At 42.0% G+C, this 27,030-nt stretch overlaps 3 protein-coding genes across 4 annotated transcripts; 1 reads left to right on the top strand and 2 right to left on the bottom strand.

Moving 5' to 3' along the window:
* Positions 1–18: 18 nt before the first annotated feature.
* Positions 19–13,241, bottom strand: LOC136423812 (DNA-binding protein SMUBP-2-like). The gene is made up of 17 exons (XM_066412134.1): positions 13,179–13,241; positions 12,576–12,704; positions 12,112–12,281; positions 11,564–11,759; positions 11,070–11,191; positions 10,383–10,546; positions 9,973–10,173; positions 9,032–9,259; positions 8,287–8,384; positions 7,448–7,630; positions 6,978–7,096; positions 6,453–6,547; positions 5,937–6,041; positions 2,087–2,282; positions 1,685–1,920; positions 759–1,418; positions 19–479 (listed from the first exon to the last, which is right to left on the bottom strand). The coding sequence occupies exons 2-17, from the start codon at positions 12,650–12,652 to the stop codon at positions 336–338; spliced, it is 2,994 nt and encodes a 997-aa protein (XP_066268231.1). The 5' UTR covers positions 12,653–12,704; positions 13,179–13,241; the 3' UTR covers positions 19–335.
* A 365-nt stretch (positions 13,242–13,606) lies between these two features.
* Positions 13,607–23,988, top strand: LOC136423798 (NADH dehydrogenase [ubiquinone] flavoprotein 1, mitochondrial-like). 2 transcript variants are annotated; one of them, XM_066412115.1, is made up of 15 exons: positions 13,607–13,772; positions 14,418–14,494; positions 14,896–14,982; positions 16,738–16,886; positions 17,284–17,417; positions 17,913–17,977; positions 18,100–18,204; positions 18,581–18,650; positions 19,971–20,026; positions 20,213–20,278; positions 20,797–20,817; positions 20,959–21,104; positions 21,331–21,539; positions 22,101–22,210; positions 23,441–23,988. In XM_066412115.1, the coding sequence occupies exons 1-15, from the start codon at positions 13,724–13,726 to the stop codon at positions 23,522–23,524; spliced, it is 1,428 nt and encodes a 475-aa protein (XP_066268212.1). In that variant the 5' UTR covers positions 13,607–13,723; the 3' UTR covers positions 23,525–23,988. The 2 variants fall into 2 exon arrangements, with proteins under 2 accessions (XP_066268212.1, XP_066268211.1); XM_066412114.1 differs by lacking the exon at positions 20,797–20,817 and having other exon boundaries at positions 20,938–21,104.
* A 56-nt stretch (positions 23,989–24,044) lies between these two features.
* LOC136423811 (small ribosomal subunit protein uS17m-like) lies at positions 24,045–26,920 on the bottom strand. The gene is made up of 3 exons (XM_066412133.1): positions 26,662–26,920; positions 25,678–25,824; positions 24,045–24,453 (listed from the first exon to the last, which is right to left on the bottom strand). The coding sequence occupies exons 1-3, from the start codon at positions 26,800–26,802 to the stop codon at positions 24,256–24,258; spliced, it is 486 nt and encodes a 161-aa protein (XP_066268230.1). The 5' UTR covers positions 26,803–26,920; the 3' UTR covers positions 24,045–24,255.
* Between the last annotated feature and the right edge of the window lie 110 nt (positions 26,921–27,030).

The following is a 27,030-nucleotide window of genomic DNA, read 5'->3' as shown; positions in this document are numbered from 1 at the left end:
CACACACACGCACACACACACACGTACTCTCTCCAATAATGACTAATGGCATTATCATGCGTCAGGTGTTTGGAATCTTTGCCACTAGAACCACTGTAACAGCGACAGTGAAGTAATAGCTTAAGGTTTATTCTCTCAAGCCTTGTTATGGTAATTTGAGGTAATACCAAAGGAACTTTCATTTACAATTGGTGAAATAACCAAGGCATAACCTGATATGCCTTATGATATTTTCATAAAAAATTTGCTTCAAAGTTGACTAATATATAAAATTCCAAATCCAGGAATTGTATAATTTGTATGCAAGGCAGTAATTTTGCATAGGAGCATTTAGTCTAGTTTTCAGACGGTCTCTTAGGCTGCCTTTTCTCTTCCATGTCCGTCAGTTTCTTGTCCAGTTTCCTCTGCAGATAGGCTCTCTTCTCTGGTTTGAGCTTCTTCTGTGAGCCTGCATACAGTTTACCCTCTACAATGGTGTCCTGTGGGATAATCATAAAACAATCTTTATTGTACAGAAGAACTATCATACTGACTTTAACGTATTGTACCGTTAGAGATTTTCATGAATGGCCGAGTGGATAGGCTAGCGGACACGTGATCGAGAGGTCACGGGTTCCATTCCTGGTATTTTTTTTTTACATATTTGGCACAGAACAATGTAACTAGACAACTTCAATATCTGCATAGATCGCATAGACATTCAAGCATACTCTTAGATTAGGGTGATATGGAATCCACGTGTTGTATTCTATCTTTACCTTGGATAGTCGGGCGCGTGCTTCCATGTGTGCGTCGTCCCCACAGCCGTGCACCTCCGGTATGTGGTGACTCAGACAGTACAGCTTACGACAGTGGACACAGAACTGACCAACCGTGGCCACGCTGTTCTTACACCGCTCGTAATGACAGCTGTGGTCTTCCTTCACCACACGTGCAAGCAGCGCGTCCAGGTCATCACTTTCGTCCTCCTTTTCATCTACAGTTTGTTTCTTCTTTCTGCTTTTTGGACGCCTTTTGTTCTCTAGGCTGGACGAGGGCTGCTTTGGGGCTGCTTGCGGTTTCTCTTTTGGAGCGCTCGCTGCTTGTAGTTTTCCTTTCAGTTCTGCCACTCTCTTACAGTGCATGGTGTGAAGCTCTAGGTTAGGTTTTGGCAGTTCCTTCCCACAGTGTTCACATGTGACAAAGTTTGATGTGAGCGTTTCTGTTTCATCTTTTTCTGTCGTTATAGTTTGTTTTTGATTGCTTTCAGTGTTATTATCAGACAAAGTATTATTTTCGTAGCTGCTTTTGTTCTTGTTTCTGTTTCTGTTTCGCTTTCTCTTTGGTTTGGTGCCCCCAACGGATTCACTAGTTTGAAGTGAGCCATCTTGTTCCAGTTCTACGGTTGGGTCTTTTGCTTTCTGTTCGTTTTGGACAGCCTGAAAACAAGAAAACAGCATTACATGCAAACTGAGACATTTTTTTGCAAAAGAAGGATAATGATGTACATCTGTATTTAAATACAATAACTAATGGAAAGACTAAAAAGAAACAAAAACATGGACTGAAGTAAGCTCTGATTTCACGGTGGCAATAACTATCATATCTAACTTTTTTTAAAGACGTTTTGCAGTTAGAAGAAATAGTGAACAAGCTTTGAAACAAAATTTAAAAAAAAATGTACATGTACAATGAAAATTATTACCTGTTGCTTTTGATAGAGTGGTTCTGTTTTAGATTCATCTGAAGTTTCTTTCTTCTCCACTTGTCCAACATTTACAGAAGGCTGTACTTCTTGCTTAACCTCTGCAGTAACATCATCATTGTTAGTGGTCTTAGGTTCTTGGGTTTGTGTCGATCCTGACGCTTCTTTTGAGGCCTGTTTTCTGTGCACGTTGACTGGAACGTTGCTGTAATCTGCCGACACTGTCACCTCACTTTCTGAGAAACACAAAAAAACAACAATTTTCTTTGAAAGTAGATCTAACCAATGTGCATTGTCAGTAAATCTGTTTCGTACATGTAGCCCACTAGAGTCACTGTTACTGTACTGGTGAGCACTTCTGACTTCCCCATGTGTAGACATGATGTAACCATTTAGACTCACCATTACTGTACTGGTGAGCACTTCTCACCTCCCCATGCGTAGACATGTAGCCCATGAGGGAGGAGAGGAACTTGTGGTGGCTGATAGTTTCGGAATCACAGATGACGGTGAGATGGCGGCGCGCCCGTGTGATCGCGACGTTGATACGGCGATCTTCGGCGAGGAAACCGACTTCTCTGTTTTCGTTTGAACGTACCTGAAGTAAAAAAAAGAGCATTAGCATATCTAAACTATAAGTCAGGCATATTACAAATTTTCGCTTGGGGAACTGAAAAGCAAACAAAACTATACAACCCAAAAATCCATCCAGATCGTCAGATACAAAAACCAGAAATTCTGCTGAAGTACCAAAGAAAGGTACCAGGGAGCCCATACTCTCACCTCTCAAATAAACGTACCGGTACGTTTATTTTTTTTCGCCTATAGTTCCACCCGGTACGTTCTTATTCTAGACGGTACGTTTATTATTTTTTGAAAAATTGAGGCTTTGCAAACCAGGAATCCCACTAAAATCGTAAGTTAAGGTTTATCTGCCCATATTTCCCCGGTATTTTTGCTCGTAATTCGCTATTTTTCGGCCTACCGGCGTTGATTTTCTCGCCGCTTTGACGGCCTTGTGAAAAGTATCCTGGCGGCACACGTAACATATCGGTCGATATCGCTATGACGCTACAAAGTAAACCGGAAAAAAAGACGCGACATTGACATTTTAAAATACAATTTTCATATAAATAACTTTGATAGTCTCTGTTTATATCGTAAACCAAAGCACGCTGATCAAAAACGTGTGGAGTAGGGTGCACGCCTGCACGGGGAATAATAATTTCCTGACCACTATATCCGTAGTATCGGCAGCGCGGCGGAAGAATTATTTGTAACAAGACATGTAACACTTTAAAACAACAATCATAACTTAACTTCCCTTGTAATATGTGTTTTGAGGCCACAAAATCTCTAAAACGGCAGAAATATGTCCGATATGATTCGGTAAACAACAGCGCGAAATCGCGAAACATGGCCGCCACTCTCAGGCATGGCGACAGTAAAACTAGCAGCATATTGCGTAGTGCGGATACCGATCTTTAAAATGATACCGTAAACGCATGGAAATATTATATTTTTTGGGCAACGATAGACACACAAGGCCATATTTATTTTCAGAGGGTTCATTTTTTTAAATAATCGTAAGATTTTCCCAATTTGGGCGGTTCATCGCGGGTTTCTAGTGTCAACACGTAATGGGTAACTTCTTAGTATGTGCGGTCTGTGACGTTGAGCTACTTTTACAGTCTATCTCTGTTCAATATTTTGGGTGAATTTGGGATTTACCGCGGGAACTCGAAATCCGAGCGTCTCACTTTGTTTTCGACGCTATGGAGCAAAAGTTTATAGACATATTTCTTTTGTGGAAGGACTGTGTTCATATTTGTGTTTTTTTGTGGTTGATGTCTTTAGAAAATATAATCAGGTACATTTAACTTAAGTACTCTGATGATTTTTGTTATATGTCACTGATTGTCAGTCATAATAAAATGATATAACAATTTTCTTTGATCACTTGCTTCAAGTTCCAAGTAGAAAAAGCATGTATCATGTACATTTTCACTTGTTGAATTTGAAAGCACCGTGGCCCCCGGTTTAATAGGGGTCATAGCGGGGAACCTATGCCCAATTTTTCAATATTACTATTATATTTTACGAAGAGGCGAGGAAGATCATCATGATTTGAACAAGCTATGGACAGTTATTCTGTTCAATATCTATATACTTAATAGGTATGGCATAATTGACTAAATATAAGTTACCTACCTGCTTATTATCTTATTTCCCTCTGACAGTGACAGTTGTACATGTATGGACACAGTTTACCTAGCCTCGACTGTCGATTTTTGAAATTTTCCGGGGGGTACTTTTATTCCAGGGGGTACTTATATTACATTTTGAAGATTTGTCCTGGGGGTACTTCTATTCCAGGGGGTACTTCTATTTGAGAGGTTAGAGTAATCATTATCATTATAGTAGGATTGGTCTGGACCAATCGTAGGGAATTACGCTGGAGGAAGCGACCTCTGACCTCCGCTCGTGTCATGCTCACAAAGCGAAATCCGCCGCTCCGTGCGGCCGGCTCGCCTCCCTTGCAATGTTAACGCAGGGCCGCGGTGTGCAACCACAGTAGCGTGCGGGGACTCCCAGTAACGTTGTCCACCTGGATTCACAGTTCTAAGCTAGAGTTTCACCCGAAGACTGATTCCGGCTGTCTCTACACTGTTCGTAATCTGTGGCGGCGTTCTGCAGCGAGGTTTCTTCACCAGCCTGGGACTGTACACCCGCCTGCCACGTGTGAGTTTCCCCGACATATACATTTTGAGCCTTCATCAAGCCTCTCAACCTACCGTGCGACGTTTCCCAACTGCCGAGGCACACGAACCTGCCAAGAAACCTGCGGTTTGCCGTCCCACAATAGCGTATTTACAGAGAGTCTACAACGATCGGACCGACAGCCCCCCTCCCTCACTCACTTCCCGCGCTTGAGGCGGGGTCTCGCGAGACTTCGGCCCCTGATTTGAGCAGCCATGTTTCTTCTCGCGAACTTAGCAACTTATACACGAGCTTCCACGAGCGGTAATTCCTCATCGCACGTCCTTCTCCCTTTCCACCCCTACCTACACGGTCTACAAGAATGCGGTGTGCATCTACAGCAGCGTACTCAAGGCTCCCCACTCCGCGTCGATGCGACTTAACCTTCCGGTCCGACTCGGAGTCCGCGGCAGCGTCCTGCAGCGAGATCGTCATCAGCCTGGAAATTACGCACACCCGAAACTCTGGACTCTTTCCAGTAGAGTAGAATAGATTAGAGTAGTTGAGCACAGCCAGATTGACAGTTCATCAAGATCAGCTCCAGCTGCGTGCCGAAGACCCCCAGTACCCGCCCACGGCCGACTTCACAGTACTAAGTTAGAGCCTCACGCCGACGTACCCTTTCCGGTTTGTCTCTACGCTGTTCGACAGTGCCCGGCCGGTGACGTCCTGCGGCGCGTTCTTCACCAGCCTTGGACACTTTTTTATGAACTTGAATATCTAGCTACCTTCTAATTTAGATTCAGCACTACCACTACAACTAACTACTTTTCCGCTACGCGGTTTGGGGCCCTCACTACCCTCGGCTTGGCCGTTGATGTCTCTGTACAACCATTATAAGCCTCTACCACAGAGCAGTTTCACAGATTAAAGACATCACAAGCCCCAAACCGCCTAGCTTTCTCCTTGTTTTGTCTATGTGTACGTAAGTGTAATTATAGTAGGATTGGTCTGGACCAATCGTAGGGAATTACGCTGGAGGAAGCGACCTCTGACCTCCGCTCGTGTCATGCTCACAAAGCGAAATCCGCCGCTCCGTGCGGCCGGCTCGCCTCCCTTGCAATGTTACCACCATCCCGCCCTTGCTGCAATCTCAACTTGTATCTTAAGAACTCATAAAATTGTTTAAACTTACCAACACTGTACGTAATACATTACAGTTTGTGTTGTGACCGCCAAGACCACAGTCTTTGGCCGTTGATGTCTCTGTACAACCATTATAAGCCTCTACCACAGAGCAGTTTCACAGATTAAAGACATCACAAGCCCCAAACCGCCTAGCTTTCTCCTTGTTTTGTCTATGTGTACGTAAGTGTAATTCCTTCGAAAGGTCAAAAGTAAAAGACCTAACCACATACAAAAGTTCCTAATAATTCATCCATTGCATCCTGAGAGATTCCGTTCAACCACAAACATTGTTACAGCACTATACTGTCACAAATACTACCAAAAACATAACCTTCTTGGCGAAGGTGATAAGTAAACTGTTTACCAGTGAGATGACAACAGCTTCCTTCTCTCTGCCCTGGAAGCCATCGACCGACTTGATCTCCAGACGAGGGTACTTAGAGGAGAGGTGTTGTCTCAGCAGCTCAACCTACAGCACACATCACCAAAATAATATAATTCAGTATTGTCACATGTGAATACAATAATTGTACTTTACCTCTATCCTACCAGTGTTTTGAATTTGACAAAATTCATGATACTCTCAGACACTGAGTTACAAGACTGGTCATGTCAAAATGACCATGAGCCGTAAAATCAACACCGGAAAAAACTAATAGTACAAAACATGTATACAACGTAGAAGGTTACTCCAAAAGTGTTAATACGGGACTCCATTCCACTTTCTTAACTTAAATGTGGGGCAAGACTTTTAATGATTTATGAGCACCCTATACACATTCTTTTTGGGCCAAAATTCTTTTTTTAGACCAGACTCTTTCGTAGCATACACTCGGAATAATACAGGAACGAGACTTTAAAAGGTGATGTTTTGCCCCACCTGTAGGTTGTAAGGAGATATAACAGCGATGTCCTCCTGACAGACCCCACTCTGAATCAGCCTCTCCACATGTGTTCTGGTCAGGTCAGCCTCACCTGCACAGAGCAATGGTAGAGATGAGGATTAATATCAATAACTTTCCTCACAGTTCCTGTGTATTGGGGGTAAGGTCAGAGGTTAAGGCCCCTAAGACAAAAACAAATTGGTTCCAGCAAAATTTGGACAAAGAAAGTCTGGACAAAGAAATGTTGACAAGTTATAGCAGCCTTAACCTTTCGACCTAGGCATATGCACTTTCGGATCTGTGAATTGGTTTATTGTTTTCAACAGCAGTAACATGTTATTTAATACAAATTTATTAAAAAAGATTAAAAGCTGTCAAGAGATATAAAAGTGGTAATTTCTACAGTCATTCATATATTCATTCGCCCTGACCTTTGATGCTCAATTCACTAATCTTTAGAAAATCGTTTCAGCAATGTTAAATTAATGTCTGATTGTGACATGGCTGCTATGACCTCTGACCTTTGTTGCCCTTGGACTGATCAGCAGGGACATCCATCTCCCAGAGGTCACAGCCGGTGGTGTCCACCAGCAGGAGGGGGAGGGCCGTGTCCTCGTTTTCTTCCACAGCAGGGAGGTCACTAGAGAACAACATCTGTAAGTCCCAAGTACAGTCTAACCTGTATACAAGTGACCCTCTCTGCAAAGAAAGGACCACCTGGCCATTGTGACAATGTCATCCCCTTAGGTAGTTTTCCCCATTGAGCATTGAGAATCCTGTTAATTGCGATCACCTGCCCACATAGACCAGATTTTGAATTGTCTTCTTGGGCTGCCGAGCTTAGACTGTACATAATGTATGGGTAACATTCATCCTTTCAGATGGTGATGTAAAGACGGTGGTCCTGTGTATGAAGGAGCTTCAGGCATATAAAATTTCTGGACATAAAAAATCTCCTCCCCCCCCCAAAAGAAAAGTGACCCACACACACCATAACAGATGAGATGCCACCGACTCATGAGCGACCAGTTTGCCCTTGTACAGTTCTGCAGACGGCCAGGCCATGATGTCACTGTGCATACGGTACTGCGTCGTCAGCATACGCACTATCTGGTCGCCATGGAGACCAATGACGCGCTCCATGAGCGACACATTCAGGCCTTGGGCAGCAGCTCTGAAAATAACATCATTTTGACCTACCATTAAAATGGCACAAGAAAGTAGTGAAAATTAATAAACATAAAAACACAATTTGCGAAGAAAAAAGTATATATTAAATCTAAGTAAAGGCACATACAAAATTGTGTGGAAAGAAATGATGGTCCAATTGCTTTTTTTGCTGATGCTGAATATATAGGTATAACATTTGTTGTTTCTTCTGTAAATTTTTTTGCGAAATTGTTTTTCAAACAAGCTCAAAGTAATGGAGCCATAAAAAGTGATGAATTCCTCAACAGTTACTGTAGAATTCATCAATCTACTGTCTAGGGATATATCTGTATCTATAACTGTATAGCCGGTATATTTGCCCTTTGGCATTACAACGAGCTTCGCAGGCACTTGGTACAGCAGGAACTGGTTATACATGTATTACACCAAACGGCCTGTCACACCTAAATTTTGCACATCTAGCTGCATTAGCATGGTTTAAACTAACAAGTATGCCCCTACAGTACTTGAGGGTAACGAATTCCACTCAATGATAGTTCTACTAGGTAAATACAATCATTATGCATTTTTTTCGGGATAGTCACTAATGACATTTTCTCTTTTTATCAGTACTTTTTTACACACAATAGAGATATTTCTTCAAGAGAAGAGACAACGTACTTGTGTGAGATGATGGTTGGAGGTAACTGCAGGTGATCCCCAGCTAGAACACAGCGGCCTGCGTACTGTAGCGGGATCCAGCACGACACCTCAAGAGCCTGCACATATAAACACATACATGTTAGGGCAGCATAACTAAACGTAACATCGGGTACAGGTACAGATGGTACCTGTACCTGAACAATTTGACAAATCAACATGACATTGTGTTCTTCTGGGGCCCAGAGTGGGAGACAAGCAGCTCAGGCTGGCAAACTTCCTTGCCTCCAAAACTCCCCGCCTGAAAGATCTGTTGCGTATCAGTTACGCTGTCCCTATGTGTACACTGTAGGTGTCACTTTGGTCACGTTTGGTGTTGCATGAGGCTATGAGGTTTAATAGGAGATCAAAACTAAATCAAAGGTGGCTCTGGTTTTAAGTTTCAGCCCAGCATTTTACATCTTTTCTAGTGCTAAATTTTCACCTTTGTGGTAGGATTTCTGCATCTTTAGTCACAAAAGAAGCATATACTTGGTGTAGATTTATATCATAACCGGTACTTCATTATCGGTACTTTATAATCGATTTTCATGGTACAGTACCGGTACACAGCTCTAGTACATGTACATGACTGTAGTAGCTTTAACGTTAGGCTTTAGCTGTAGGCCAGCGCTATATATTTTCTTAGTTTTCTAACATTTCAAAGCAAAAATATAAAAAAGTTACTGACATAGCGAGAGAAAAGGATAAAAAATATCCTCCCAACCTGTGCACATTCGTCGATGACGACCAAGTCGAAGTGTTTCCGGGGTAACAGTTTGAGCGGCCCGTCGGGCGATGCCCCCGTGTTGGTTGCCAGGACGACGTCCGCCCCCGCCAGGATCTCGAGCGAGGCCTTCTCCTCTCGTTCCCGGAGCTCTTTGCGGAGGTGCTTCATCTCCTGGCGCAGCGCCTGGTACTCCCCCGCCTTCCCGCGACACTTTTTCATCTTGGACTGAGGAGAAACAAAGGTAAATTTGTGTCCAGGCTTCTAGCTAGAATTTATAGACAGAGTAAAAAAAATAGGGTGGGGGGAGGGCGGAACCAGAGGCCCCAATGTGCTCTAGATCTGTGGATTAACAATTAATTTCTTACCTTCTAGCCTTGCATGTCAATCAGTTTACAATGCTGTCCCACTTTCTTGTATGTCTTGAGGAAAAAATTATGTTGCATGAAAAATGTTCATGTGCATGTAATTTTACCCGGGTCCACTGCAAATGTAGGGGGTCTAATTTCCTTCTTTTCTTAGGGTAGGGAGTCCAAAAGACCCCTGGACTCCCTGCTAGCTAAAAGCCTGATTGTGTCACATGGCAAGGTAGTCTAGCATTGGTTAGGGATGTCCTCTTGAGAATGGGACGTCAAGCAGGAGGTCCCGTGTTTGAGGAGAGCCACACCACGACACATTAAAGAACCCACCACACTTAAGAGTAGGGATCCATCCTGGTGTGAGTGGATCAAACCTTACAGTACGGTCTTACGCATACACAGCTTACTTACTGCACAAAACTGGACAGGTGTGTTATGCCTAAAGGTGGTTTACAGGTTATGTGAAAAAAAAAATGTCCCCACACTGTTTTGGGCTGTGATTATCATTAGCTAGTGAAATACATGAAACTGTGGGCATGCTAAAAGAACTTTTTAAGTGTGAATTAAAAAGAAAAGACCTACCAGTGTTTTAGTCATGTCTTTCCTGACGTCTTGTACTATTTTTGCCCCGTCGCTTCCCGCGAGTAGGGCGTCCAACGAGAAGCGTTTGATACCCTCCTGCAGTCGGGCGGGGTGACCTAGGCGGATGGCGTGGATACCGTATCCCGCCAGTCGTTCTACCAGGTTGTCAACGGCAACATTGGACGGAGCAGTGGCAAGAACCTAAACCAATCAAACAGGAGCATACTGTCAATTAATTCAAGTTAATTAAAATCTTAACTAAATGGACATTCATTATTTTATTGGAGGGAAAAATTCAACAATGAAAAGCGGTAAGACAATGAAGGTAATAAAAAGAGGGGTACAGTGTTTTCAGACCTTTATCAAAAAAGAACAATGCATTGCTTATGATAGACATTTCAATTTTTTACCTTGAGTTTTTGCTTGACAGCTTGGGTTATGATTTCTACCACGGCGGTCGTTTTACCAGTACCGGGGGGTCCGTGGATCACTGACACTTCGCGCTGACGTAATGCAAACTGTACCGCCTCTCGCTGTGACTCGTTTAGCAACATGTTGCACCAATCAATCCCATCTGCTGAATGGGTACAGAAAGAAAAGATGGAAGACATGTGTCTGGCCATTTTTAAGTCCTTGTTATGTTCAAAACATGTGTCAATGCATCCGTGAATACAGTTCTGATAAGGTGTAGCAATAAATCGATCCCTTAAGCCCCTGGTCACACATATATAGCTACGACATAGCCTACAGATCTTCTTTAGACCATGGTAATACTTATGGGCAAGTTTATCTATGGTTGGGAGTTGGCTGTGGGTGTTTTTGTCTGTGCCAGCAGTCTGTGACAAAATTTGGAAATCTGATGATAAAGTTTGAAAATCTGATGATAAATATATTACGAATCAAACTCAGGAAAACCAAATTCTATTAAGATGCGATCAGACTCAGAGGAGCAAACTGTGATTAGAAGAGGATAGATTCCATCTTTATTTTCCAGGCTACTCCCAACCCAAATCTAATCTTTATGTACACTAATCTAATCTTTAAGTAAAACATTGGTTCTAAAACTACTCATAATAAGTTCCGGGGACAGTTCTTACCTGAGGTGGCGCCTGGAAAGGTGAGTTGAGTCAGAGGTGAGCTGAGCTCCGCCTCCCCAAACAACACCTGCACCAGGTGGGAGGAACAGGTGTGCTCGTACGTCTCCAGGTCCTTCAGGGCTCTGACGGAAAAAAAAAAAACAACATGTCACAATCACTTATCAGTATCTGTTAAAAAAGTTAAAGTTAAAGTACCTGACCAGATGGTGCATAGGGTGAGGCGTCCATCTCAGTTTCAGTAGCCCTGGGCCTCACAACTTTGTGCAATCACTACATCAGGGGGCTAGTCCACTGGTAATGGTGTGTGTTTAACTGCCAAACTTGTTCCCAATTGCTGAGTGCTAAGCGGAGAAAGCAGTATGTACCATTTGTAGAGTCTTTGGTTTGACCCGGCCGGGGATCGAAGTCACGACCTACCTTTGCAAGTTGAACACTCTACTCACTAGGCCAGTGCTCTGGTGTCCTAGTTTTAAACTAGTTTTAATATAACAAACCTTTTTAAACGTTTGTACGTGACATCATTGGCTAGTTTCACGATGTTGTAGAGAGCATCACCATCCAATGACAGGATGTCTATGGATTCGTCAAACGCCACGCTGATGGCCGCGGTCGTGACATACGACACGACCCCCGACACCTGGGTCGCTCCCGGTCGTGCTTCTGACGAAGGGGTCAAACCCACAATATCACCTGGGTTGGGGCACAGAAGTGACAGTTAATACTGTTAGATTTCAAATGTTTGAAAATGCCAACTGTGACAGTTCCCTGTTAAAACTGAATTTCAAAATGCTGAGCGATAGATAACTGTTATGGTTGTATTTCAGGTGTTTGAAAATGCAAACAAAAGTGACAGTTAATTGTTACAGTTTGATTTTAAATGTTTTAAAATAGCAATAGATTAGTGGCAGATATAGCTGAATTTCAAATGATATATTATTCTGATATCATGCAGCTTGTATTTGCTCACATGTACAAAATATTTAGTGTGCAAATTTGTTTGCAATCCTTGAGGTGATTTTCCCATGTATGCAAATAAACCTACCAGGAGTGAATGTGTGAGAGGGCAGTTCTTTTGCCCCGCCTGCATGCCCGGGCCGTAGTGTCAGCAGAGACCTCCCGTACAGACCGACACTCTGTTCTGTCACGCCCAGTTTTAGCAGACACACGCCACGCCGCTGAAGCTCCTTGGGCGACACTTGGTCCTGGAGAAGTCTGGGAATTTTCAAAGATTATGCAGATTAAGTACTTTTTAGATATAGAATACAACAAGTGTGTTAGTATATCACATATCGTCCGAGGTACTTGCCCAACCGCAGATCGTACGACCCGCAGGAGGGCCGGGACCAAGGTTAATACATAATGCGGAATGCACCAGAAGTTCAGAGAGTTTTGTATTCTCGTACAAATAATTGTACTGACAACATTGATTCAAACCTGTGAATCCGGTATTCGTTTTTGTGGCCCAGATATGACATAAATCAATTTACAATGTAACAGTACATGTACCTTGTTTCTTCTATCTCTGCCTGCCTCTCCAACTCCAGCAGTCTCACAGTTTTCTTGACAAACTTCTGAACAGCCATGATGTCCACAAGACTCGTGCTGTGAGAATCTAGACTGATTGTTGGGTAGGTACTTAATAAAAGGGTAAGTACTGTAGTTAGACAGCTATCATAATTGAGACAGCTATCATAATTGGCTAACTTTGAACGTCTATAATATAAACTTGATAAGATACTGGAAAATCTAAGAACATCTTATGATAGAAATGCTGAGGCTATTGGTAAGATGTTCCTGTCATATTGACAAGAACATCCTGTCAATAGTGCAAAATAATTGTTATTGTAACAATTATTTTGCACTATTGACAGGATGTTCTTGTCAATAATAGAAATGATATGGATATCCTTATCAACTACTTATGCTATTCAATCCTAAACTCTCAAACAGATATCACTGGCAGATATCATACATTTATTTCGTTTTTGACTGCAGAATTCTAAAGCCTATTTATAACATTACCGCCCCCCTCCCCACACGGTCGTGAGCTATCACAAGTTTCTATCCAATAAAAAGAACTTTCCAACGAGTGTAAGACGATTCTCTTACCTCAATACGTTATATCCCCACAGAAAACCTTCCTCATTCAGCTCACATCTTTAAGGAGGCTACAAGAGTCTTAAAAATCTCAAAGAAACGTACTACTACTAGCAACATGCAACATTCTTTCTGGTCACTAGCCTCAATATCCTCATCTGCAGTTTCTTTCTATTTCGCAAGGAGGCGCTATAAGATGGAATAGATTAGTTTACTATGATAATAGGAGACAATGTTTTGCTAGGGCTTTAATTAATTTATCAGATCAGCTGAAGATCACCTTTTCAAAGACAAAAAGCAATAGAATATATGTTGCAGATAACAATGTGAGATTTCAAATCATATAGATAGCTTTGAGTAGAATTTCTGGAGATGTTATGTATGTTGCTAATGTTACGCAAGCAAATATCCCCTATTTTCCGTACTTGGTATCTTCCTTATGTAAGGTCACAGCGAAGGTATAAAGAGGTGGGAGAGACGCTGTGGAAGGACGAAGGAAAAGTGCTAAAATCTGACGTTTTTCCAAGACTTATTGCCTCTTTGAGGAATTTAAGACCATGGCCTCTCTCTGCAAGGTTCAGGCGGTGGCGTGCAGGGCTCGGTTAGGTGAGTTCATCGTCTGAAAGTCTACTGATTTTCGTAGACGTAGTTGTGGGGAGGGGGGCGGTATCGCAGTTTTTTGTGTGTGGACCAGATGCAAAATCTTTCTGTTATTTTCCCTTTCTTCATTGGAATAGAGTAATCTGAACTTTTCTTGAATAATTCTTGAGGAAAAGGATTAATTTTGCTTTGGAAGTGCTGTGTTGTTTTTGTGTGAATATTTATTTGTCTGACTGACTTGGCCTGGTTTGATAACTGTTACATCACACAGTCTTTTAGATTCAACCTGTTGGAAAATATACATTTTATGTCATCAACTTGTTTTACCCTTCATTTTCTGTCCACCACATTACTTGTAGATGATTCCTATTTTGTAAAACACAATATCTTATTTTCCTAGCTTGTATTTACGTAATTTGCAGCACTGTGAGTTTGAAATAACCTCCTTGATTCAAAGCAGTGTTTTTATTTTAGATCATTTGTTCATAACTGCCCAAAAAAACCACTCAGAGGACCAATAAAATCTGGTCTATGTGGACAGGTGGTCACTATGGACAGGATTCTTAATATGCTACAGCCTCGAAAAGGCTATACAAGACTAGCTTTACCTTTAGCCTACCTTTACCTTTTACCTACATGTTTAATTTCAAGGTGGCCTCATGTCCAAACAAGCTGCAGCATCTTCTGTCAGCATCAGGCACAACTCCACTGAACAGGCACCTGCTAAGGTAGGTTATTATCAATTAATCAATCAATCAATCAATTGAATAACTAGTCAACTAATCAATTAACCAACCAGTCTGTCAATCAATCGGTTATCATTAGTCCAGGCTTACAACTGATTAGATCAATTGATTTTTACATAAATCAACCCGGCTCTTATATCAATTGAAGGTTAATGTTTTTACACTATACTGTAGCTGTTGGTTGTTGCTGTAATTCTACAACTTTTTTCACCCTCTTTTTAACCTTGAAAGTTTACATGGCCGTTTTTCAAGAGTTCAAGGTAGGAGGTCAGGGGTACATTGTAGTTGGTAGAAAAATTGTCAATCTGTCTGTTTCGATGACCATAGCACAATGGATCATCTTATTTTGTTGTACGTGTTTTTCTCTCATCTTATACACACAGGCGTATGGCCCCTTGAGTGATGAGGATCGCATCTTTACGAACCTGTATGGTCGTCATGACTGGAAACTCAAAGGAGCGATGGCAAGGGTAGGTTATTAACTTGTATATACAGTCAAACCTGCCTAGGCGACCACCTTTTCAACGCGACCACCTGGCCATGGCGACCGCTTTTTCTCGGTCCCGAAAATTTTCCCCATAGGCACAAGCATTAAGCTGCCTGCCCAAGGCGACCACCCGTCCAACGCGACCGCGACCGCCACGAATTGGGACCGCACAGAGCACAATCCCTGCCCATGGCGGTCGCCTAATTTTCAAGCGTGTGGTGACATCAGATCATTTTGCTGTCGGATTTCACGGAAATGTTTTCAAGACTTTGAAGGACAAAAATAAGATCAAAAATATATGGAATAGCAATGTTATACCATCGATTCCTCCATGAAGTGTTTTAATAAAACGTTCCCCCTATAAACATTGTAAAGACAAATGTTTGTGATGTTGTTGTGCCTATCGTAATCTTATAGTTTAACATGAACTCAGTTCCGTTTAAACTCAACTTTCAAAACGAATACGTAGTGCATGGCGTCAAAAAGTCAGATTTCACAGAAATTACTATCTATTTCTTGTATTTTCAACAAAAATGTGTCTGTATCTTGCTAAATTCCGCCGAAAAATGACTTCGCGGCGGGCAAAACATCAGGCGAGAAATGTTGTTCCTTGGTCCCGACGCCATCTTGGATTTCGGGCGGCCCGGATTTGGCGTACCGCTGACCTTTGTAATACACGATGATTTTGTGTATGAACATTTACGAATACTCTAGTTATTGGTGAAAATCAAAATTCTTATTTTCTTTTTATTTCCATGAATCTCACAAACCTTTATTGGACGCTGTGCGTTCTGCTGCACTGACTTACCCTTCGATGCGGTGGCACAGAGCTTTGCGGCGCGGCGCGACGAAATCACACCGTTAACGCGTTCCGTTTTCATTTTTAGTTGTCAGATCGAAATTTTTTTGACCCTTTCATCCAGCGGTCGGCGACCCAAAAAGGCTGGGACCAGCAGACGTTTTCTAGGGATCTGTCTTAGGCCTTAAAACTTCGATGATGTGCGTGTGTGTGTGTACTATTCAATGTAACGTGTGAATGCGGGAGGGCGCTGCGAGATCATCGAGGCAACCATCGTTTTGTAGTCAATTATTACATCGATAACGGAAAATGTAATTTTTGTAGGATCTTTCTGTCAGTGAGAATTGAACCTGGTGAGGGTCATGCTGTCTAAATTCACATAATTTTTTCATCATTTACGTACTGTATTTGAAAACCTCGACCTGGAAACATGTGAGTGGAATCCTCTTCATGGCGACCACCTGTCCATTGCGACCGTTTTTGCTCGGTCCGCCGGGTGGTCGCCTTGGGCAGGTTTGACTGTATATTGGTTCCGTCTCTGAGGCATTGCCAAAAAATATAATGTAGCTATACTTTTAAGCAATACAGTTGCACTAATATGTATATGTGTAGCTACTTTTGGGCAAGACCACAGTAGTGAAGTTCTCAAGGCTGTCGGGTGCATACTTGTAGCTACTCTTTCAAACTAGATTTTCATTTCCAGCTAGGGAAACTGATAGTGCATTTAAGGGAAAAGCCAGGGCAGCTACATGTAGTACTCCTGAATTCATCTAAAGATTAAACAATTAACACAAAAAAAGTCATGTATTTTGACTATTTGTTGTAAAACCTTTGGCTACTCTTTATTCAAATCATGTAGAAGTGTAGTTTTACATCCAATTTATGCAAATGAATTCATGAATCATGATGATGACATTACCTGTTATTCTATTGCCCCAGGGTGATTACTACAAGACGAAGGAGATCATCCTGAAGGGTCATGACTGGATCTTGAAGGAGATTGTGAAGTCCGGCCTGCGTGGTCGCGGCGGCGCCGGGTTCCCCACGGGAATGAAGTGGGGTTTCATGAACAAACCCAGCGACGGCAGGTCAGTTTTAGTGCCATAAACATCTCAGGGCTCGAAAGTCACTTTGGGGAACAGGTTCACTGGTGCACGTAATCTTCAAATTTAGGTGCACAGAAAGTAGTAGGAGCTGTGCCGTATTTCAGGATGGATGTAAGATGGGGGCACTGTGTTCGAGGAGGTACCTCGAGCATGTTACATGTACAACAGCCTCATTACTCAGATGGGTACCTACTGGCTGTAATAATACAGCATGGTGAATGTATAAACACTTACATGTAGGTAGTAAACTTGTGGTTCCTTCTTGACCGTGTCACTGTTTTTTATGTTCAGACCGAAGCCTAGCCTTATGAACCATTTGGTAGTAATGTATAAGCACTTGTGGCTCCTTCTTGACTGTGTGACTGTTTTTTGCGTGCAGACCGAAGTACCTGGTCGTTAACGCTGACGAGGGCGAGCCCGGAACGTGCAAGGACCGCGAGATCATGCGCCATGACCCGCACAAACTCGTGGAGGGATGTCTGGTAGCCGGAGTGTCCATGGGGGCCAGGGCCGGTCAGTCTTTTACACTTTTTTCTGGACAGTTCTTATGGGATAGACATGGGATCATCCCAAATGTTCACTGGATAAATTTGTCATTTGTTGCAGTTCATATTAACACCAAAAGGGGGCATTTTTATCTTTCACTTACTGTTAATCTTGAAACTTTCGCATTGATTTTAGTTATGCGTTTTTTTGCGATGACCTCTCACTGGCACTGGGACTATGCATTTCCATCGTACATTTGTATAACTGCTGTACCATGGCATTGTCTCAACCTCAAATTTGAAAAAAGGACCGCAAAAGTAAACAAATTTACAGTGAGCTCCATAGGAAAGTAGCTGTCCAATACTTTTCCTCTTACACATTTTGAGAGATAATTCATCTAACAATGATAACATCCAGCTTTTGATCATAGTAAAACCAAAGAAAGCACATATACTTAATGCATTGACCGATACTTGTCAATTTTATGTATCAACATTAACAATGTATTTATGTACCCTACAGCATATATCTACATCCGTGGTGAGTTCTACAATGAAGGCACCAACCTGATGGTCGCTATTCAAGAGGTAAGCAATGTTAGATAACTTAGATACACCAAATTTGTGGAACTGTTTTGATCAGAAATATTTTATTGCAGTTTTGTTATGCATCACTAGGGGGCATTCATGTACTGTGTGTCTTTCCACAGGCTTACAAGGCAGGGTTGATCGGCAAAAATGCTTGCGGTTCTGGCTACGACTTCGACATCTATGTGCACCGTGGCGCCGGGGCCTACATCTGCGGGGAGGAAACAGTAAGCAGGGGTTTTTCTAGAAAAATTAAACAAGAGGGAGCACACACATGCGAGGGAGAGAATTCTATGTATTTTATGAATGAATTGATTGCTGAGTGAAGGCTGTATGCTCATATTAAGCTGAAATCTGAATTCGACATGGGGGTGGTGGGCTGAAACAAGAGGGTGCAGCGCCCCTCTTTCCTGATTTAGATGAACCCCTGGTAAGGCGACAACACATCCACTCCTTTTTGGTGATGCCTTTGGGGCAGAGACAATTGTTTGAAAATTTGAAAGCCTTGTATGGTGTTAGAATGGTGTTCTCTTTATTTACAATGGTGGAGTGCATGTACAAGAAGTCTCATTGACGATGTTTCTCCGTCTTTCTACTTTTCAGTCGCTGATTGAAAGCCTTGAAGGGAAGGCTGGGAAACCCCGTCTCAAGCCGCCATTCCCTGCAGACATCGGTGAGTAGTTGATTACATATAAGGAGAATTCAAACTCTACAACTGGATAAAAATTGGGAGATTTATTTCCGGACGTTTCGAGTGACATCCATCACTCAGCGTCACTAAAGTGAACTAGCAGAACTAACCAGTACTTATATACAATAACTAGAAAAAGCGTTTTTTACGTGGCAAATCACACAGTCATGCATAAGCGACACTGTAATGTAAAATAAGTTAGGAAGGCTCCTATGGTAAGACAACACATTGTAATGTGAAATAAGTTAGGAAGGCTCCTATGGTAAGACAACACATTGTAATGTAAAATAAGTTAGGAAGGCTCCTATGGTTAGACAACACATTGTAATGTAAAATAAGTTAGGAAGGCTCCTATGGTAAGACAACACATTGTAATGTGAAATAAGTTAGGAAGGCTCCTATGGTTAGACAACACATTGTAATGTGAAATATGTTAGGAAGGCTCCTATGGTTAGACAACACATTGTAATGTGAAATAAGTTAGGAAGGCTCCTATGGTAAGACAACACATTGTAATGTGAAATAAGTTAGGAAGGCTCCTATGGTAAGACAACACATTGTAATGTGAAATATGTTAGGAAGGCTCCTATGGTTAGACAACACATTGTAATGTGAAATAAGTTAGGAAGGCTCCTATGGTTAGACAACACATTGTAATGTGAAATATGTTAGGAAGGCTCCTATGGTAAGACAACACATTGTAATGTGAAATAAGTTAGGAAGGCTCCTATGGTAAGACAACACATTGTAATGTGAAATATGTTAGGAAGGCTCCTATGGTTAGACAACACATTGTAATGTGAAATAAGTTAGGAAGGCTCCTATGGTAAGACAACACATTGTAATGTGAAATAAGTTAGGAAGGCTCCTATGGTTAGACAACACATTGTAATGTGAAATAAGTTAGGAAGGCTCCTATGGTAAGACAACACATTGTAATGTAAAATAAGTTAGGAAGGCTCCTATGGTTAGACAACACATTGTAATGTGAAATAAGTTAGGAAGGCTCCTATGGTTAGACAACACATTGTAATGTGAAATATGTTAGGAAGGCTCCTATGGTAAGACAACACATTGTAATGTGAAATAAGTTATGAAGGCTCCTATGGTAAGACAACACATTGTAATGTAAAATAAGTTAGGAAGGCTCCTATGGTAAGACAACACAGTTGATTACATCATTAGTTAAACTGTAGTTTTGATAGGGGAGGGGTTCTCATTTACCAATCAGATGTGTAAAGGCCTCCTTAACCTTAACCTTCATCCTTTCCTAAGCCTGATGCTGATTGGTTGTTGTTACAGGTGTGTTCGGCTGTCCAACGACCGTGGCTAACGTGGAAACTGTTGCTGTAGCGCCTGTAAGTGTAGAATAACTCACTTCAGCAATCACAATGTATATGTTCAATTGGAACATAGATTATGTAGAGAGCAGTTCATTTTGTATTACTAGGAGTTACTCATGTCCATTTACATAGAAAATCACTTTGCTATACATACTGAAGCATTGCCCATTTGAACACACAAAATCTTAATTTATTTTCCAGACCATATGCCGCCGTGGAGGTGATTGGTTCGTTGGTATGGGCCGCACGAGGAACTCTGGTACTAAGGTACGATATCCAATCAATTATCTGACGCTGTTTTAACAAGGAAAGCGTGATGTGTACATGAATAGGAATACATCTAAAGACTTAAAATACCTCTAGTCTACATGTACATGCAAGACACACTAAAGTGAAGATGTCACCATGAGTGTACAAATGTATGTGCTGCACATGGAAGCATTTTATTTATGTACTTATAGTTTTTGGCAACTCCACAGGGGAGGAGTCATGTATAAAGTCCTTAGTTGTGCTGGGAGGTTGATGTTTCTTGTACCATGCTGCCCAGCCTGGCTGTGTTACACAATCTCTAGCTGTCAGGGGCTGAATCTGTTCCTTCTAGGGACCAGACTAGTGGAAGGGCTGCTAGAAGCATGCTTTAGTCAGGCTAGCACACTCTTTACATGTTAGCATTATATTTGTGTAACTAAGCATTTTATATGTGTGCTTGTCCTTTTTGGCAACGCCTCAGGAAAGGAGTCATTCATTTAGTCCTTGTTGTGATGTTTCTTGTACTTCTCCCCCAGCTGTTTAACATCTCCGGCCAAGTGAACAACCAAATGTTGGCATACTATGCATTTATATGACTTTTTGTGCACTTGTCGTTTTTGGCGACACCCCAGGAAAGGAGGCATTCAGTTGTGATGTTTCTTGTTCTCCTCCCCCAGCTGTTTAACATCTCTGGCCAGGTGAACAACCCGTGTACTGTGGAGGAGGAGATGTCCATCTCCCTGAGGGAGCTCATCGAGCGCCACGCAGGGGGGGTGATCGGAGGCTGGGACAACCTGCTCGCTGTCATCCCAGGGGGGTCCTCCACCCCCCTCATCCCAAGGAGGTGAGAAATCTTTGAGTCTTTCAAAATTGTTGTTCTGTTTGTTTTGCATACCCGGTAAAACCGCCTCATAGCGTAACACACAAGGTTTGAACTGATAACTGAAAAGTACAAGCTGCATATCCGGACACGTCCATGGTACTTTTTACACACAAGTTAGTACCCTGACCAAGCAAGGAGCTATTGAATGTAGTAAACACAACCTCTTATTTTCTCTTCCACCATCCAGTGTCTGTGATGATGTCATGATGGACTTCGACGCGCTGGTCCAGTCCCAGACCGCTCTCGGCACGGCGGCCGTCATCGTGTTCAACAAACAGGCGGACGTCGTCAAGGGAATCGCGCGCCTCATGAAGTTCTACAAACACGAGAGCTGCGGCCAGTGCACGCCGTGTCGCGAGGGCACCGGCTGGATGGAGAAGATCATGTACAGATTTGGTAAGGCCACATTGTTACTTAATATAAAAATTATGTTAAGTAATTTAGCCTTATTCAAACCATTTATTCCATAGACATGTACTAGGCATGATTTGCTGTATGTGATTATGATTTGTCCTATCAAAGAAAATATGAGATTTTGGGCTCTCTAGCATCTTTCCTTGGTACTGCAGCAAGCCTTCTGTGGAAAAACGTTCAGTAGTTTGTTACATATAAGATGTTTAGCCTTTCAATTTGTTCCTGAGATCTTTTTTCTCGGGAATACTGCAAAAGGAGAAATGTTTGCTGAGTTTTAAAGAATTTAAAATAGGGCACATTCACGTTAATTCTAAGGCTTTCCGAGGGGCAAAATTACTGTCAGACAGGTCACAGTTGAAGACTGGCCACATGTGACCTAGTAGCATCCCTGGCCAATCAGAGTTTTATGCTTGTCAGAGGATCTGCTCCCCAGGGTAAGAGGGCGAATGGGTGTACAGCGACCCTGTTTAGCTCAAACCCTGCATCTGTGATCCTATTGACAGATATATATGGCTTCTAACTTCACCTTGTCTGTCCACACAGTTGATGGCAACGCCCGTCCTGAAGAGATTGACATGTTGTACGAACTGAGTAAGCAGATCGAGGGACACACCATTTGTGCTCTGGGGGATGGAGCAGCCTGGCCTGTACAGGTACAGAACCCTTTTCATTTCACAAGATACTGCAAATGCATTTAGGTTTGCGGTGATTCAATTTCGCAGTAAAAAGAGATTTGGATGTTCGCAGTAGTTTTGAATTAGCGAGTCACATAGCATGCAGTTTTCGAAACACCTTTCTTTTAAATTCGTTGTGATCGAGTTTTCACCACGAAAACTGTGAACATAAAATTACCACAAGAATTTCAAGAATCACAGCACCATCTTGTGTCTACTCAGAATTTTAGGAAAGAACATCCTGTACGTCTTTTTTGTTCCTCGTTTTATCGTCTGTTTTTGTCTTTATTGTTATACAGTAGAATCCGCTTAACTGCACCACCTATTTGTCAGCGTTTTTGGTGCAATTATCCGGCTGGTGCGATTATGCGAAATGCCCAGCTGGACCGCACCACCATGGGCGAGGGCGTGTATTGTTAGTCAGAAACACTAGCGCAAAGAAAACAGACGAAATTATTCAGTTATTAACTTTGTTTATTGACCCTTTGCTGAAAATAAAGAAATGACTACGAACCTGTTTTGATTTTGCATTCTTTCATTTTTCCATGCGATCTACCGCATTACAACACACGTAGTGTTACAGGGGAGACATCCTGAAACATCGTCATGCCACTCATGGGATAACAGTTTCTGTGTTACACTACGTAGAGTGCAATTGTCGATTTACGTAAATCATGTACCGCCATGAAACTATGAATTGAAACTAAAACTTGGTTACTGATTACGGGTGACCCGCCCGGGGCCTCCCATACGATTCCTATCAACGTAACTGTCAATGGAGACCGGCTTCTTTTGCTACTCAAAACAGCTTTGAACATATTGGCGGTATTGCGCCTTTACACCGGCAGGTATCAGCTCATTTGTACCGCGTTTGCCGATTTGAGCGCACCTTTTCAGTTAACTTGTCGAGGATTTTTGAAAAAAATTGGTGCAGTTATCCGGCATTGGTGACCATGCGCGGTGCAGATATGCGGAGTCACTAACAATGCAGTGAATGGGAACCGGTTTTGCATATTGGGATTCGGTGCAATTAAATGGAAGGTGCGTTTATCCGAGGTGCAATTAAGTGGCTTCGTCTGTATACTGATATGCAAGTAAGGACTCCAAGATGTAAATATGGACACCAAGATGGGGGCAGATCATTGATTTGCTCTTCAAATGCACTTTTGTCCTGAGTAACCCAGAAATTGTTCATCCTTCCTCTTCCAGGGCTTGATTCGCCACTTCCGCCCAGAGCTGGAGGCACGAATGGAAGCGTTCCACAAGAAGAAACAAGCGGCTTCTTCTGCTTAACCCGACATCTGACATTTAGTCCACAAAAACTACTCAATAGTGCTGCATTGTCAGCATATGATGTGAACATAAAGACTCAATTTGTCTAGAATCATAGCCTTTAATGTATTAAATGTTGCTTCTGTTTGAATCAAACTAGTCCTGGTCTGACTTTTGTGAACTGCCCCAAGATTACAAATGTATACAACATGATTGAAGATACGCTGTACAGGAGTGAAGTATGAACTAAACATGTAAGACAACAGTCCGTCTATTCATTTCAACACATATCCTTGTAAAGAATGTAAACTGTAAGAAAAACAAAAATCTTGCTGAAACACTGTCTTAAAAACAAAACACTGTCTTTTATGGAACAGACTTCATATTAAATTTCCATTTTACTCCCTTTGTGCTGCAGAATTTGCAATGTTATTGCACTTGTACTGTGTGAACATAAGTAAATAAAAGTATACACTACTCCCAAATGCTATCATGTGTTTGTTGTAGATTGTAATGTCAAACAATAGATTGACAACAGATGTACAATTAGTCAGAAACGAACATTTTATTCTATTCTCAAACTTATCGCTCCACTTACAGCTTCCTTTCAGTACATAGCTTTGCGAATATACTCGTAAATAGAAAAAATGCACATATGAAGAGCTATTGTAACTGCCATTCCATGATATCTAAAACATTCATACTGAAATCATAGGTCACGTTTTATCAAAAGAAAAGGTTCTTAAATGGTCCTAAGATTTGTGCATATCTTTATTTCGGTAATACTCAGTGTCCGGTAGGATTTTTTCGTAAGGTGATCTTTCGGGCGCGGGAATTTCCCTGTAGGGTCGTCCTTTCGGTGGCTCCACCGGAAGTTTGTGTTTGGTGGGGGGAAGGAGGGCGGTGCCTTCACAGCGCTGGCCTCTAATTGGGTCGTATATTCTCCCAACCTACCGAAAGAACAGATCATTATGATGGGATTGTATATTCTCCCAACCTACAGAAAGAACAGATCATTATGATGGAATTGTATATTCTCCCAACCTACAGAAAGACATGACAGATCATTATGATGGAAGGGAACAGCATTGGGGCCTGCTACATTTGTAGGTTACGCTGTAGGGATTTGTACATAGAACCTGAGGGTTATACGTCAACAACCCAAAACAAAAGACCACACTGCCACCTGTAAGTGCAGCTTCTTTCAAAGGGTACATGAATAGGCCCTTAGGCCTGTGTACCTAAATGCAGGTGCAGGCACAAAAATGTACATTGCTGATGAGGTTCATGTACATGCCAAACTTTGATCTAGAAACAAGCCATTGGTAAACTATCACTGATGTTCAGATATGTTTATGAAGGTTAGACATCCATATAACCTACAGTCAACATTGACCATGATGAAATCCTAATTCACATAAGCCCTACAGCTTCGGCTATAGCTAAACAGTCCTATTCGAGAATAACAGTCTCTGCCACATACATGTAAGGCACATCTGTTACATGTATCTGGGTTAACAATATTTAAAAAACAAGTCGACCTTTACAACTGGACATTTCGAGTGACATTCTTCAGCGTCACTAGGATGATAGTGACACTAAAATAAAGAATGTCACTCGAAATGTCCCGAAGTAATCTTTGAATCTTATCCAGTTGTAGAGATCCACTGGTTTTTAAATGATGTTCGGACGTTTTGAACCTGAACCTGAACAATTTCCCATCATTTATTCGCTAGAGTGACATTCATCATCATCTTCAATACTGCTCAGCCCGCCTTTCGGCGGATTATTAGGAGCTGCGCAAGTGTTAGTAACAGGTGCAAACAAGGGGTAGATAGGGGGCTGGACAATGACATGTGCAAGAACTGGACAAGTGAAACTTTTAGTGTTGTTAGTAATTATATATTTACATATATACAAGGACGGGGGGCAGCTTAATGCAGCAAAGCCCGTCCCAGCTCGGCTTTGAACTGGGAGAGGGACTCCGCCTCCGCCACACTAGGCTCAAGTTCATTCCACTCTTTGATGGTACGAGGGAAGAACGAGAGCCTGTAGTAGTTGGTCTTACACGCAATGGTCTGCAGCTTGAAAGCATGATTAGTGCAGCGGGAGCATTGAGCTGCTGGGACGAGACTAGAAGTGTGGGGGACAGAGATGGGACATTATGAACCAACCTGGTGGACAAATTCGCTAATCTCGTGTGTGGAGGGGTGAGGTGTCGTTGGCGCGGGTTCTGGTAGAGCCTTTAGAAGAACGACATCTCCCATAGTGCACTTCTTCTCCGGATCGTGCGCGTAGAATGTTCTAGGTTTTCCAAAATACTGCAGGAAGAAATTCAAGTGTAATTGTCATTTTAGAAAATAAGGTGAAATAGCTTGCAAGAATCTTAAGTTTACAGCAAGGACATTATTTGGGATGTAATACCGTTGGAATTGGTTACAGTGATATTATGAACAAATCAGAAGGTTTACGATTCTAAGTATGCATGCACTGCGAAATGCATTACAGTATACTAGTAAGGGTAAGTTGTCAAAGGTGAAGGTCCCTAGTAACTTGTAAACAATTTGCATATAACAATGTCCAGATGTTTTTTATTTACGTCCCAGGGGCCTTTTAAACTTTGACATACATGTATCACCCACAACTTGTATTTCGCTGCACTTGCATACATAGAATCGTGAACCTCATAATTCGCTAGTCTGTATAACGCAAACTCCAGCTGTCCCAGGGGATTTCTGTCCCCTCCCCAGCTATGCGGTTACAGGGCAGCAAGCCGATACAGGAGCTTGATTGAGTTCAGGCTAATAATTCGCAAGAAACAAGGTTTATATCTTATTTTGAAGCTTACAAATATGACTACTGGGTATATCAAAAGAATATCATCTCATCTCCAAAAATTTTCATTGGCAAATAACCTATAACCTCCTTGGTAAATGCACAAACAAAAAAAGTTAAATATTTTCAAGGAACAATTTAATCTCCAAGCAGATGTACGGGTTTTTCTGGTATTTTGCCTATTTCTGTTGTCGAGCGTATTTCTCTCTTAACTTCCACAAAAATCTAGAAATCCGTACAAAACAACAAACCTTACATCTACTTGGGGCAAATCATAACACGGTATTTAAAATAGTGTAAAATTATACAACGGGTAACGTTACCGTGACAATGTACGGGTCCAGAACCATCTTCACACATTTGACCTTGGCGACTTGCTCCAGTCTGACCCCTATGACCCTCCCGATCACCCACTGGGGGTTCCAGGCCTTCAGCAGCTTCGGCCAGTTCCGTCCGACCGGCATCGTGGCGTTGAAAAATGGGAGAATCGGTAATAAATTGGAATAAAACACGTGCAGAATCTGTGTTTCGGTTCAAAAATCCTCAGACGGCCATCTTGGAAGTCAGAGAAAGCTAGCAGACTATTCGAGTTATCTAAGAATCTAAATTTTATGTTGCAATAGATGGACAAAAATCTTTCAAATTTCCCATAAAAATTTTACAATAGATATTAGTACTGAGACATAGAAGTG

The sequence above is a fragment of the Branchiostoma lanceolatum genome, chromosome 18, assembly GCF_035083965.1.
Source record: "Branchiostoma lanceolatum isolate klBraLanc5 chromosome 18, klBraLanc5.hap2, whole genome shotgun sequence".
Taxonomy (NCBI): Eukaryota; Metazoa; Chordata; class Leptocardii; order Amphioxiformes; family Branchiostomatidae; genus Branchiostoma; species Branchiostoma lanceolatum.
This window is presented reverse-complemented; position numbering and strand designations above follow the sequence as displayed.